This window comes from Panthera pardus, unplaced genomic scaffold (assembly GCF_024362965.1).
Source record: "Panthera pardus isolate Hobbes unplaced genomic scaffold, ASM2436296v1 HiC_scaffold_24, whole genome shotgun sequence".
NCBI lineage: Eukaryota > Metazoa > Chordata > Mammalia > Carnivora > Felidae > Panthera > Panthera pardus.
In genome coordinates this window covers 53,884,909-53,897,536 of record NW_026526810.1, presented here as the reverse complement: position 1 = coordinate 53,897,536, position 12,628 = coordinate 53,884,909, and the positions used below count along the sequence as shown (strand labels likewise).

The window sequence follows — 12,628 nt, the reverse complement described above, 5'->3', positions numbered from 1 at the left end:
TAGATAGCATTGAAAATTAGAAAGTATAAGCTTGGGGCACCTGGGTGGCTCAGTTAACCGTCCAACTTTGGCTCAGGTCATGATCTCATGGCTCATGAGTTTGAGCCTCACGTCAGGCTCTGTGCTGACAGCTTGGGGCCTGGAGCCTGCTTCGGATTCTGTGTCTGTGTCTCTCTCTCTGCTCCTCCCCACTAATGCTCTGTCTGTCTCTTTCTCTCTCTCTCTCTCTCTCTCTCTCTCTCTCTCTCTCTCTCTCTCAAAAATAAATAAACATTAAAAAAAAAAGAATAACCTTATCTTGTTTCTTACATAGAGTATAGATTTAGGAACTAGAAAAAGCCTAAAAGAAACAGAAAGTTGTTGTTTTTAAGGATCCAGATACATGTATAGGGCACAGTTGGTTTTCATTATAAGCTCTTCAAATATTTATATTTAAAACCCTATATGCGTCTGTTCTTTTCAGTGATAAGTAACTTGTAAAAGTGAAGTAGAATAAATAGGAGAAAGAAGTCTAAGGCACTGAGGGTCAAGAAAGACTTTGCTGAAAAATGCAAAGTTTGACTTTTAAATGTTAAGTTTTGGAGGATAGGGTGGGAGGAATGGGTGCAAGCCACCATCTGTCTGTGTAATGGCAAAGTGGTGTGAGATTGCATAGTGTGTTTTGGAAACTTCTCGCACTTTGGAATGGTTGGAGAGAAAGGTGGTTTAAGAAGAATGATAGTTGATCCGTCACCAAATTGTAAACGATCTTAAAGCTTTTAAGAAAAATATTTTAAACCTGTTTTCCATCAGTTAAGATTCTATTGAAATTTTTATGTAATTTGTGTCATGAAAAAAAGTTTTAATAATAAATTACTTGCATAAGCTTTTTTTTAGATTCCCTCGCCTCGTTTTCTTCCTCATTTGAGAACAATTGAAATTTGAGCTGAAAAGTGATTTACACTGTTGCAGTTAGATTTGCAGCAGGATAGACTTATAGTAAGATGACCAATATTGAAAGGTTGTTAACAATAGTCCAGACAGAAGATGGTGGGTATCTGGTATGGAACAGAGCCATTTAGGATGGAAGAAGAGGGCAGGTACAAATGAAAGATAATCAGGTGGCTATCTTTTGTTTGCATAGGCTCCACCAATTCCTCTAAAACTGAAGCCTGATTACTGGAGTGAAAAACTACAGAAAGAAGCAGAAGCTTTTGCTTATTATCGCCGGACACACACTGCCAATGAGCGTCGCCGGCGTGGTGAAATGAGGGATCTCTTTGAGAAATTGAAGATTACATTGGGATTGCTTCATTCTTCTAAGGTTTCCAAAAGTCTCATTCTCACTAGGGTAAGTGTTCTCTATAAATGACCGACGAACGAGAATTTGACTAAGAGAATCTTCTAGAGCTACTATGAGAGAGAGAATCATCACCCTAAGAGGGAGATTGAAGTAGAGCTTGTATTTAACATTTGAATGTGGACTAGTGAACTCCCAGCAAATCCTGTAAGGGGAAGAACCCTTAAGCTGCTGAGTCAAAGTAGTTTTTTATTGGAAGTCAAGTTCTTAATCGGCAGGCAGAACTATCTTTACTTCAGATTAAGTCAGAAACTCTAGTTGACTCTAGAGTTGAATCTCTTTTGGTGTTCTCCATAGCACTAGAACAGTTTAAGAGCACAATGTAAGTGATATTTTAACATAGTTTTTAACAATTGCCATCCATTTTAAAAGAAAATCTGAAATATCTAAGGTAATTTCATTTAAATTGCTTTTGAGTAGAAGTTGGAGGAGTATAAGGCAAACATTCATATTCCTGTAGAACACAGTTATTTCAGCCAGACTTTACTTAGACTAGGAGGTGATTTTATTTTTATTTTTTAAGATTTTTGACGTTTGTTTATTTTTGAGAGAGAGAGAGAGAGAGAGGGGCAGACTGCAAGCAGGGGAGGGGCAGAGAGAGAGGGAAAGACAGAATCAGAAGCAAGCTACAGGCTCTGAAACGTCAGCACAGAGTCCAATGCGGGGCTTGAACATGAGATCATGATCTGAGCCAAAGTTAGACGCTTAATCGACTGAGCCACCATTAAGATTTTTTTTTTTTTTTTAAAGTTTATTTGTTTTGAGAGTGAGGGAACAGGAGCGGGGTAGGGGGGACAGAGGGAGGGAGGGAGAGAGAGAGAGAGAAAGAGAGAAAGAAAGAAAAGAAAAAAGAAAATCCCAAGCAGGCTCTGCGCTGTGCTCCAATGTGGGGCTTGAACTCACGAACCTCAAGATCATGACCTAAGCTGAAATCAGGAGTCAGATGCTTACCTGACTGAGCCACCATGCACATGCCCTGTAGGAGGTGATTTTAAAGTTGATTATTAGGGGCGCCTGGGTGCCTCATTTGGTTGAGCATCCCACTTTGGCTCAGGTCATGATCTCCTGGTTTGTGGGTTCGAGCCCTGCGTTGGGCTCCTGGAGTCTGCTTTAGATTCTGTGTCTCCCTCTCTCTGCTCCTCCCCTGCTTGATTTCCCTCCCTCCCTCCCTCCCTCCCTCCCTCCCTCCCTCCCTCCCTCCCTCTCCCTCTCCCCCCCTCCCTCTCCCCCTCCCTCCCCCTCCTTCTCCCTCTCCCCCTCCCCCTCCCCCTCCCATCTTTCAAAAATAAAATCTTAAAAGGAAAGTAAAGTTGATTAAAATCAAAGCAGAGTAAAATGTTTTATATCTCCTTGTAGTAGTAGAAATACCTGTGAACCACTCAGTGATGCTCTTTGGAAATAATCATGTTTCTTAGAAGAATAAGCCAGAAAACCTCCTGCAGTTTAACAGAGAAGTTTCCGAAGCATCAAGAATTGTTTCAAATGACATTATAAAGTTTTCTAAAATACTCGTCAAACTTTTTTCATTAAAGAAATTGAGTAGGCCTTACCTGTTCTTAGGAAAGAGCGAATCAATTTACATGACATTAATTTCTTGTTTGTAGGCATTCAGCGAAATTCAGGGACTAACAGATCAGGCAGACAAATTGATAGGACAGAAAAATCTCCTGACTCGAAAACGGAATATTTTGATACGGAAAGTATCATCTCTTTCAGGTGAGATATGTGAATGATCTCTGGTAAAGAATATAATATAACGTCTTTAGTGAGGAGTAATCCTTAGTAGACTTTTCAGATATTAGTTTATGGCTTGGTTCCCAGAGTTAACAGTAGAGTTACCTTTTGACTGGGTGAGGTGTTTCTTCTGGAATATAATCATTCTTGGTTTCCGTAATTTTGGGGAATATAGTTAAATCAACTGGATTTCAGTTGACCCTATTTCTCATTATGTGGGGTCATATAATGAGCCGTGTGATGGTTTATTCCTTATCAACCTATAGGTAAGACAGAAGAAGTGGTCCTGAAGAAGTTAGAGTATATTTATGCAAAACAACAAGCACTAGAGGCACAAAAAAGAAAAAAGAAGATGGGATCAGATGAGTTTGATGTGTCTGCCAGAACTAGCAAACAGCAGGAAGGATCTTCTGCATCATCTGTAGATGTTGGACAGATGTTTATAAATAACAGGAAGGGGAAACCTTTGATTCTTTCCAGAAAAAGAGACCAGGCCACAGGTAGGAGGGACATGTTTTGCTTTTCTTAATGTAGGTGAACATCAGTTTAATTCAGTGGACTGAGTCTTTTTTTGATAATTTTAGATTTAATTAAATGAATTAAAGATGGGTTGTATAAAAAATATTAACCACATTAGATTTTAGTTTCTAACTTTATACATTCAAGTAAATCCTAAGAAGTTACCAGTATGGTAACCTGTAAAACCTACTTTTGATAGCAGTCAGGTTATTCTAATGTTTCAGTGAGTATTTTTTTAAGTTGTCATCTTTTCAGACTTTAGTACGTAAACTCTTGATTTCCCCGTAATTCTGTTCACAAGTTGAGGAAGTTTGGGTCTTTATTTGTCATGCTGAAACTAATAAATTGGAATTTAAAAAAAAATCAATTTTGTTGAGTCAGGCTCCATTTTCATCAGATTGCCTATCATTTGCTGTTAAGGAGCAAAAGTAAATTGGTTTTAAGTTCTTGTTCTCTCCTATCTTGATTTTGGAAATGAGGCTATATTGATTTTATATTACTTGTTTATATTCTTAGAGAATAGTGTATCCTTTTTTACTCTTTGGGTGGCCCATTGTATCAACCAGGATATCTAAGAGAAAAGTTGTGATGGATACTAAAATATGAGTTAGTTTTAACATTGCAGATTCAAATGATGTTATTGCTACGAAAAGATTTTAATGACCATTTTGTCTAGTCCACCTCATTTCATAGATGGAAAAGCTAGAGGTTTGAGAGCTAGAAACTTAAAGTACTTTGTTAGAGGTGTATAAGGAAAGCAAGCCTGGGGATAGGATTTTGCATGCCTTTACCCTGATTCACTGTCAAGACTCTTGGGACCATTCTGTTGAAAAAGTGGTTCCTTAGCTCTTTTCCTCAACATAAGTTCTGTCCCTTAGGAGAATCCATAGACAGATAACCCATTACACAATGAAAAGTGGTCAAAAAATCAATTGCCAGTTGAGGCACCCTAACTAAATTTGAAATTTTACCCCTTGCCTTTTAAGTCAATGTGTGGTTTTAGGGATATTGCCTCGGCTTCTAGGCTATACTAGCATTAATTGCAGACCTTTTATCCTTAACAAATTTCTCATTTTCCTTACAGAAAATACCTCACCCTCTAACACTCCACACACCTCTGCCAACATCGTGATGACTCCGCAAGGGCAATTGCTCACCTTAAAAGGTCCTTTATTCTCAGGACCAGTGGTAACTGTTTCTCCTGCTCTCTTAGAAACAGATCTGAAGCCTCAAGCTGCCACCAGTGCTGTGGCTCAATCAGGTATGTTGTAAGTATTGTCCTCTATGGGTAGTAAAAAAGTTATCCCTGATATCTCACTGTGAAGAGAGAAAGCCTTTGAATGTGTTCTGTAACGATAAGATCTCTTATGTTTGCATTTGCCTTGGAAAGAGATGACCCTCTTTTTAAATTTTTTTTTTTTTTTAACGTTTATTTATTATTGAGAGACAGAGACAGAGCATGAGCAGGGAAAGGGCAGAGAGAGGAGGAGACACAGAATCCGAAGCAGGCTCCAGGCCCCGAGCTGTCAGCCTAGATAGAGCCCGACGCGGGGCTTGAACCCACAAACTGCGAGATCATGACCTGATCTGAAGTCGGACGCTTAATTGACTGAGCCACCCAGGCGCCCCTGACCCTCTTTTTAGAACATGTTTGGCTCTATTGATTTTTTTTTTTTTAAACATGGGATTGGGAACTCTTTCGTGATTTTTAGTTAATTCTGAGTAGGAAAAACACTGAAAATATTTGAAAGTAAAAGGAAGATGAGGAGTCATTGTTTAGTTTTTGGCGTTGACAAATACTTATCAGTCTTACGTGGTATTCTGAGATGGTGCACTCCTAGGTTACCAGCCGGATTCAATTTGAGCATGACTCCCTTTTGGGGATAAGGAGTAGAGTTGGAAAGGAAGTCTCACTTTGATGATTTAGGTTTAAGGCACCTCAATTTCTGTTAAGGCAGAAGGGTATCTTTATCAGTACTAATATTGTTAAAGTCACTCTGGAGTGGTCATCTTTTCTTTTACAGTGCTGCCTCTAGGGCTTCATTTTTCCCTCAGAGTAGCAGTTAATTGGGTGAACAGAATCAAGATGCATGTCTGCCTCAGTATAAAGAATTAATCAGGGAGCTTTCCTATAAAATAATTAAATAAAACTTTTAATATCAAAGAATATTAAGCAGTCCTTTGGTTAGATTTTACCTATTTTCTTAGGTTGTTTTTTTTCCCCTTTTTTTCCTAATGTTTATTTTTGTGAGTGAGAGAGAGCACGAGTGGGGGAGGGGCAGGGAGAGAAAGAGGGAGACACAGAATCTGAAGGATGCTCCAGGCTCTGAGCTGTCAGCACAGAGCCCGACGCGGGGCTTGAACTCATGAACCACGAGATCATGACCTGAGCCGAAGCCAGACGCTTAACCCGCTGAGCCACCATGCGCCCCTACCTATTTTCTTGTTAAGCTAGGTCTCCATAATTTGAAGAACTAATAGTTCCTTTCATCTTTTTGATAAAAGTAAACTGGTGAATTTTGACTACCAACTTTCTGAGAGATCTCAGGTCATTGGGTATGAATGAGAGAGGAATGCTTACTGCTGTAGAACTAAATGAATTTTTTTCCCCCCCCCAGAAAATGACGACTTATTTATGATGCCAAGAATTGTTAATGTGACATCATTGGCCACAGAGGGAGGTTTGGTAGATATGGGTGGCAGCAAATATCCTCATGAAGTTCCTGATGGCAAGCCACCTGACCACCTGAAAAGTACTGTCAGGAATGAAGATAACTCCTTTGAAGATTCGGGTAGAATCTCTTCCAGAGGCAGCCATAGAGATGGCAGAGTGGCACTGGGTCCAACACCAGTTTTTCTGGCAAATAAAGATTCTGGTTTTCCACAAATAGTTGATGTTTCCAGCATGCAAGAAGCACAAGAGTTCTTACCCAAAAAGATTGCTGGTGAAATGAGAGGTATTCAATATAAATGGAAAGAGTGTGAATCTAGACGGGAGAAACTGAAGCCAAAGGAGTCCACATTTCATAAATTGAAGATGAAAGATCTCAAAGACTCCAGTATAGAGATGGAACTGAGAAAGGTAGCATCAGCTATAGAGGAAGCAGCGCTGGATCCCGGCGAACTGCTAACTAATATGGAAGATGAGGATGATACTGATGAGACACTGACTTCTCTGCTCAATGAGATTGCCTTTCTTAATCAGCAACTAAATGATGACTCTGTTAGCCTGGCTGAACTGCCCAGCTCTATGGATACGGAGTTCCCAGGGGATGCTCGACGGGCTTTTATCAGTAAACTTCCTCCTGGGAACCGAGCGACTTTCCAGGTTGGCCACTTGGGAACTGGTTTGAAAGAGTTGCCTGATGTACAAGGGGAGAGTGACTCTGTCAGTCCTCTCCTCTTGCACTTGGAAGATGATGACTTTTCTGAGAATGAAAAACAACTTGCAGAACCAGCGTCTGAGCCAGATGTCCTTAAGATTGTTATCGACTCTGAGATAAAGGATTCCCTCCTTTCTCACAGGAAAGCCAGTGATGGAGGGAAGAGTACTTCTGGTGTCCCTGCAGAGCTTGAAAATGTGTCCTCACCTCCCATCCTACACATGAAGGCTGGCCTAGAGAACAACAGCACAGATACTTTGTGGAGGCCTATGCCAAAGTTAGCACCTCTAGGTTTAAAAGTAGCTAATCCTTCTAGTGATACAGATGGTCAGGGTCTCAAGGTGATGCCTTGTTTGGCACCTATAGCTGCCAAAGTTGGACACAAAATGAACTTAACAGGGAATGACCAGGAATGCCGGGAGAGCAAGGTGATGCCTACATTGGCACCTGTTGTGGCCAAATTGGGCAACTCTGGGGCCTCACCAAGTTCTGCAGGGAAATGAACTTTCCTGTCCTCAGGCAGAAGCCACGCTATGAGGGAAACCTCCTTTCTCTGTAGGCATCTGTTTATTTGTGTCATGGAACTGTGATCCTTGACTTTGATGCAGTGGATGATGGTAGAGAAAGGGGGGTAGGGTGCTGACCTCGGTATAAGAAATTACTACTATGAAATTCTGATCATGTTAAAATGTGTTACCTCACTTGTGGTGCTGGGTCTCCTCATCCTCTCTAAGAAGATGTGATCCATTACTGAACACGAGGTGCCCCTCTTACCCAAGGAATTCATAACAAGACTCTAGGTCCATAGTGGTTCCTAGTTCTTCCCTCCCAGAGAAAAAGCTGCTTGAGACTTTGCAGTTGTTATGGGCTGAGTTGTAGTGGATAGCTATTGTTTATGTGGCTTAAGTCTGAAATCCAAGGAATGTGATGCACTCGGGCAAAGGGATCCAGAAGAGAGTTTTTAGTTGGTGGTTCGAGTAGGGTGAGAGAGGATGGGTACCATGGAATACCAAAGTGAAATGCTTTGTGTCATTCAGCAAAATATTCTCTTCTGTCATATCCCAAGTAGCTTCCATTTCCTTATCTTTCAATCAGAATTACAAATCCAAGCCTTCTGGTAAAGTAGGAATGCTTTTAACTTTTATTACTGAGGTGATTATTTTCAGATGTTAAAATACTAGCTCTCCCTTACTGAGTGTTGAAAAGACATTTCACGGTACCAGGGGTTTCTACCTGGGATACATATTTTGGAAGTAGGCATGGAGGGAGCCCTCCCCTTTTCACATATCACATCACTCAAGAGACAGCTAGAATGAAAAGCATTCCCTGCCCAGACCAGAGACCGCGGCCAAAAAAAAAAAAATTGTGGGGCTGGATATTTCCCAAATCACACCAGCCTCCTGGTGCTTGAAGGTTTCATTCACTTTTACCTGCACAGGATGTAAAGGAAAGAAAAGTCACAGTAGGCACTCTTTACCAGGGAAATGAGGCAGTATTTGAATCACAAGATATATTTTTTATTACCTGCTACCATGGATTCAATGATCTGTAGAGCTTTTTCACTCGTAAGCTGTCAGGGTATGGAGGACTGACAGCCTGTAAAGATAAAGATATTTATATTTTTGTATAGTTGTTTTCATAGATTTCTCAAAGGCTGAAGTTTTCAACCTAGAAGATGAGATTTGTATTGAGTATAGAAATGATGTTTCCTATCTAGTTTGTAAATAATCATGGTGCACTTGAGGGGTCTCTTAGAAACTCCTGGGGGCAAGAATCACTATTCTGAAAATGTATAGATTGGGATTTAGCTGCTGCATTTTGCCTTTCTTAAATAATTATATTTTGGAATGTAACCCCTGTTCTGTCTTCATTGACAGGATTTGCTTGTGTTGTGAAACACTAACACAAGAGCTTCCAGTGCCTGGGCTGTGCCTAGGTGATGCTGTTTCTTCTACATCCCCCTTGCCTTCTTTATGCCAAATCCCACTCAGCAGATCTTCAGATGTAGGTTGTTGAGGCCAGCTTTGGAATAGTTCTAGCCAGTGAATTAGTACTTCCATGGTTGGTTCCCTTTCTAGTAACTCTGGTAATTAGATTGAAAAGGGTGGAAAAATTTCCTCTGCAATTGCAGTGGGAGCAAATTCTTTGTTGTTATTGTGCTACTTGCCTTTCTAGACCTGCTCATCAGCATTCAACCTTCCCTCCTCTAAAAGTTACTGAAGAAGCTTGAAGTAGGTAATGAGTGCCCCTTAGCTTCTCATTATCCCTCCCACTATTTACCCAGCAGAGTTCATTCAATGCCTTAGCCAAGGAGTCCAGCACCTGTCTCCCCTGCTAATAATTGACCTTGGAGATCCTAGTATTTTAATCCAGGTATAGCAGTTTCCCATTATTAACTTGCTTGTCTCGTCCTCACATTTCCTCCTGACTTCCCAAGGCTCTTGTTATGGCTTTTGAGGGTCAGCCAAGGAGAAGGCAAGTGAGTGAATAATCCTCAGGAAAAGAAGGACCATTCTGCTTCTGAACACTTTTCCCTTTTTAGAAGAAAGTAAAGAGGTAATAATCAGTTCTTCATGCAAAGATATTTGACTCTGTTCATGCAAAGATGGAAATGAGAGATGATTCCAGGTCTGCAAGAAGGCTGCAGATGTCCTTACAAACTCCCAGGATAATGGTGGTTTCAAGACCTCTTAGAACGAGTAAGTTGTGAAGGCTAATTTGAAGGAGGGCTCTATCTTCAGAACAGTCCGGCAGTCTTGACAGAAATCTCAAATCTCCAAAAACTCCTACCCTTTAACCTTACCCCAAGAGAAACTGATCTATGAAAATGACATGTGTGATTGTGAAAGATGTAGTTGAGTGAGAGGAGTTGAGGAACTGGGAGGATAGTGAGCTCTCACCCTAACACTATAAGAAGCATGATCTCAGTAGACCAATAATTCGCCTTTTTATACATCTGTAAATAAATGGAATGTTTTTAAGAATATAATTATGTCAGATTTAGCCTTTTCTTTTATATATTAAATATATATCTTTCCTTTTCTGCTTTTGAAAAATGACTATTTTTTTAGAAACGTAAGAACAGAAGTTTGGTGAGTGGAAGGCAGAATGTATAAACTTGAAATAAATCAGTTATAATAATGAAAGGAGGACTTGGTGTTGGGAGGTTTGTGCTGAGTTGGAGTAGAGAAATCTAATACCCGGAGTCATTTGAGAGAGGTACCACTGAAGTAATTTTATCATAGGAATTCCTTACTGTTTTCAAAGTTTCTGACCTGCCATTTGGAGAGATTTTTGCCAATCCTTGTAGCGTGTTTTACATGGAGACTTCAAAAATTTCCACAAATTGACAGCAAATGTTCGTCTCAAGAAGTTGTTCAACAGTGAGGAAAGACTAGCCTCATAATACCAATGTGTGCAAGGTAATATATCTGTTACCTTAGAGAATAACAGGACATAAACACAATCTCAGGGGCTAAGGACAGATGTTTTTAAAGCAAGATATATGTTAACTAGTATCACGATTTACGAAAGATTTTATTTATTAAAGGGGTCCTTTAGACGTTGCACTACTCTAAGATCACATGGTACAGTGTTTTGTGTTTTTTTTCTTCTAATTACAATGGTTTTAGATATTAAGAAGGAATGGGATCAGGTGAATTGAGAGGTAAATGCACTTTGCAGACGGGTCTGAAAAATGGTGATAACCCTTGTTCCTCATGCCCACATTAAAAAACAATGCATAGAGTAGGCTGCACATTTTCAGGTACTTCTGTAGAGAATGATGGATAACCAAGAATCTGAGTACATTTCTTGCACAAAATGGTTGATTTTGAAGAAAGTGGTTGTAAGGGCATCAGTACTTCATGTTACTGTTCTATTACCTCTAATGAAATTTTACATAAATATGAATGGCTGGAAACAGAGGAAATTAAAGCTGAGGTATACAAGACTCACTGCCATTTGGAGAAAAAAAAGATCAGTCAAAAATGCATTTTTGAAACTAAGAGGGAAATAATTTGATACATACAACTTTTAAGCTGAGGCATAACTGACTGAACTGCTCTGCAGAGATATACAACCATTGAGTAATAGTGTAATGGAGGCGTGTGTGGAGGGTGAGAAGGCTAAACCACAAAATGATTTGGGAATTTTGAGACAAATCTAAGCTCTACTAAATTCTTCTATCAATACAAACTCTGCTATTAGAAGAGATTTTGTTAAATATTTGAAAGCAGTCTTGGAAGCATTGTTTTGAGATCCATTCTGTTTCCAACTGCAAGCATCAATCTCAGCTGTCCGACAGTGCCTTGCATGTAAAGGTGCTCAATAAATAATTGAATTGATGAGCAAATGTTTACTCCAGCCTGTTAGTTTTCCAGGGTCTTATAATTGCACCTTTTTGCATGTTAAGCCTAAGGTGAATTTTAAAATCTGATCTAATGAGCATAGTGCAAAACAGACAATTGTATACATCCATTCCCAGACAGAATTTTAAAATCTGACAACCATGTATGTTTAGGACACACACAAGCAGAATAAAAAGTGAAATAGTGAATGGATGGTGAAATAATATAAGGGTCAACTGCATTTGGAGGGTGGGTTGGGAATTATTTGGAGAAAAGGGAAGAATGGTTTTATTCACACTGGACTTGGGACTGCTATTTTCTGAGGAATTAATTAAGCATGGGAACAGTCTAGATCCTATTCCCATATTGTCTATTCAGAAGCTGCAGGGTACCTAGACAATAAATGTACTAAATGGTGAAGAATTGATAATATGTGGTTTTGGCCTTAGACCGGGAGTACCCAGATTCTAGACTTAGAATATCTCATTACACTGTTCTCAGTTTTATCACCTTGGTCATTTTAGACAATGAAATTAGCTTGGATTTGCCTCTACAACTTGAGCTTCAGATGAGAGTAATTTGGGGGACATTTTCTCTAAGGGGGTAAACCAGGGTACCTTTGGACAGGAAATGACCAATGACACTTTGTAAGCCCATTCACCTGGCCACAAGTGGTAAGTGAGAAAACCAATAGTGGACACAAAAATTGGTCCACAAAAATTGGAGAGAATTAGGGAGACTCTTGAGTGTGGAGGCAGCAGTTGGTGGGGCATGTAGCACACAAGTAAGGACAGCAGGTGGCACTATTTATTAGTGTTACATTGGCTGCTACCCCCTCGGAGGTAAAAGTAGCAAGAAATTTAAAGAACCAACTCCCCATTTAATACTCTTGGTGGCTGACCCTTGCTTCTTCAGATTTGAGAAGTAAATGTGAAAATCCCATTTTGTGTGTAGTGGAAGGGTAGGAAACCTCATGCCATCTAGGTGCTTTTCCTGATTTTTGTTTCAACTTGTGAGCTTTGCAGATCTCATTTTTAAGTACATGGCTACCATACACACAAGCGCATACCTCTGCCAAATGGCTATACAAGGAATGGGTTTAGGGGTTCTAATCCTTTTGCTGACATGTCATCTCCCCTAGGGGTTCCAAAGATTTGGATAGGGTGAGACATATCCATGTACGGTTTCTCTGGGGCCCAAGTCTTTTGGCTCACATTAACCTTTCCATAGGTAATTTCTTGAAGTAACAATGAGGCCAAAAGGCTTCTAGGAAATAAACTCAGGTTGAGACACCTATGGAATAA

At 39.9% G+C, this 12,628-nt stretch overlaps 1 protein-coding gene across 13 annotated transcripts in view; it reads left to right on the top strand.

The window, feature by feature from the left end:
* The window catches only part of MGA (MAX dimerization protein MGA), a 168,485-nt gene extending 158,361 nt beyond the window's left edge, over window positions 1–10,124 (top strand). For all 13 annotated transcript variants that reach the window (XM_053889170.1, XM_053889169.1, XM_053889172.1 and 10 more), the window contains 5 exons: window positions 1,124–1,330; window positions 2,944–3,055; window positions 3,340–3,573; window positions 4,677–4,853; window positions 6,211–10,124. In XM_053889170.1, coding sequence (XP_053745145.1) covers window positions 1,124–1,330; window positions 2,944–3,055; window positions 3,340–3,573; window positions 4,677–4,853; window positions 6,211–7,478 — 1,998 coding nt within the window. In that variant the 3' untranslated portion in view covers window positions 7,479–10,124. The remainder of the gene's footprint in view (window positions 1–1,123; window positions 1,331–2,943; window positions 3,056–3,339; window positions 3,574–4,676; window positions 4,854–6,210) is intronic.
* Window positions 10,125–12,628: the final 2,504 nt, after the last annotated feature.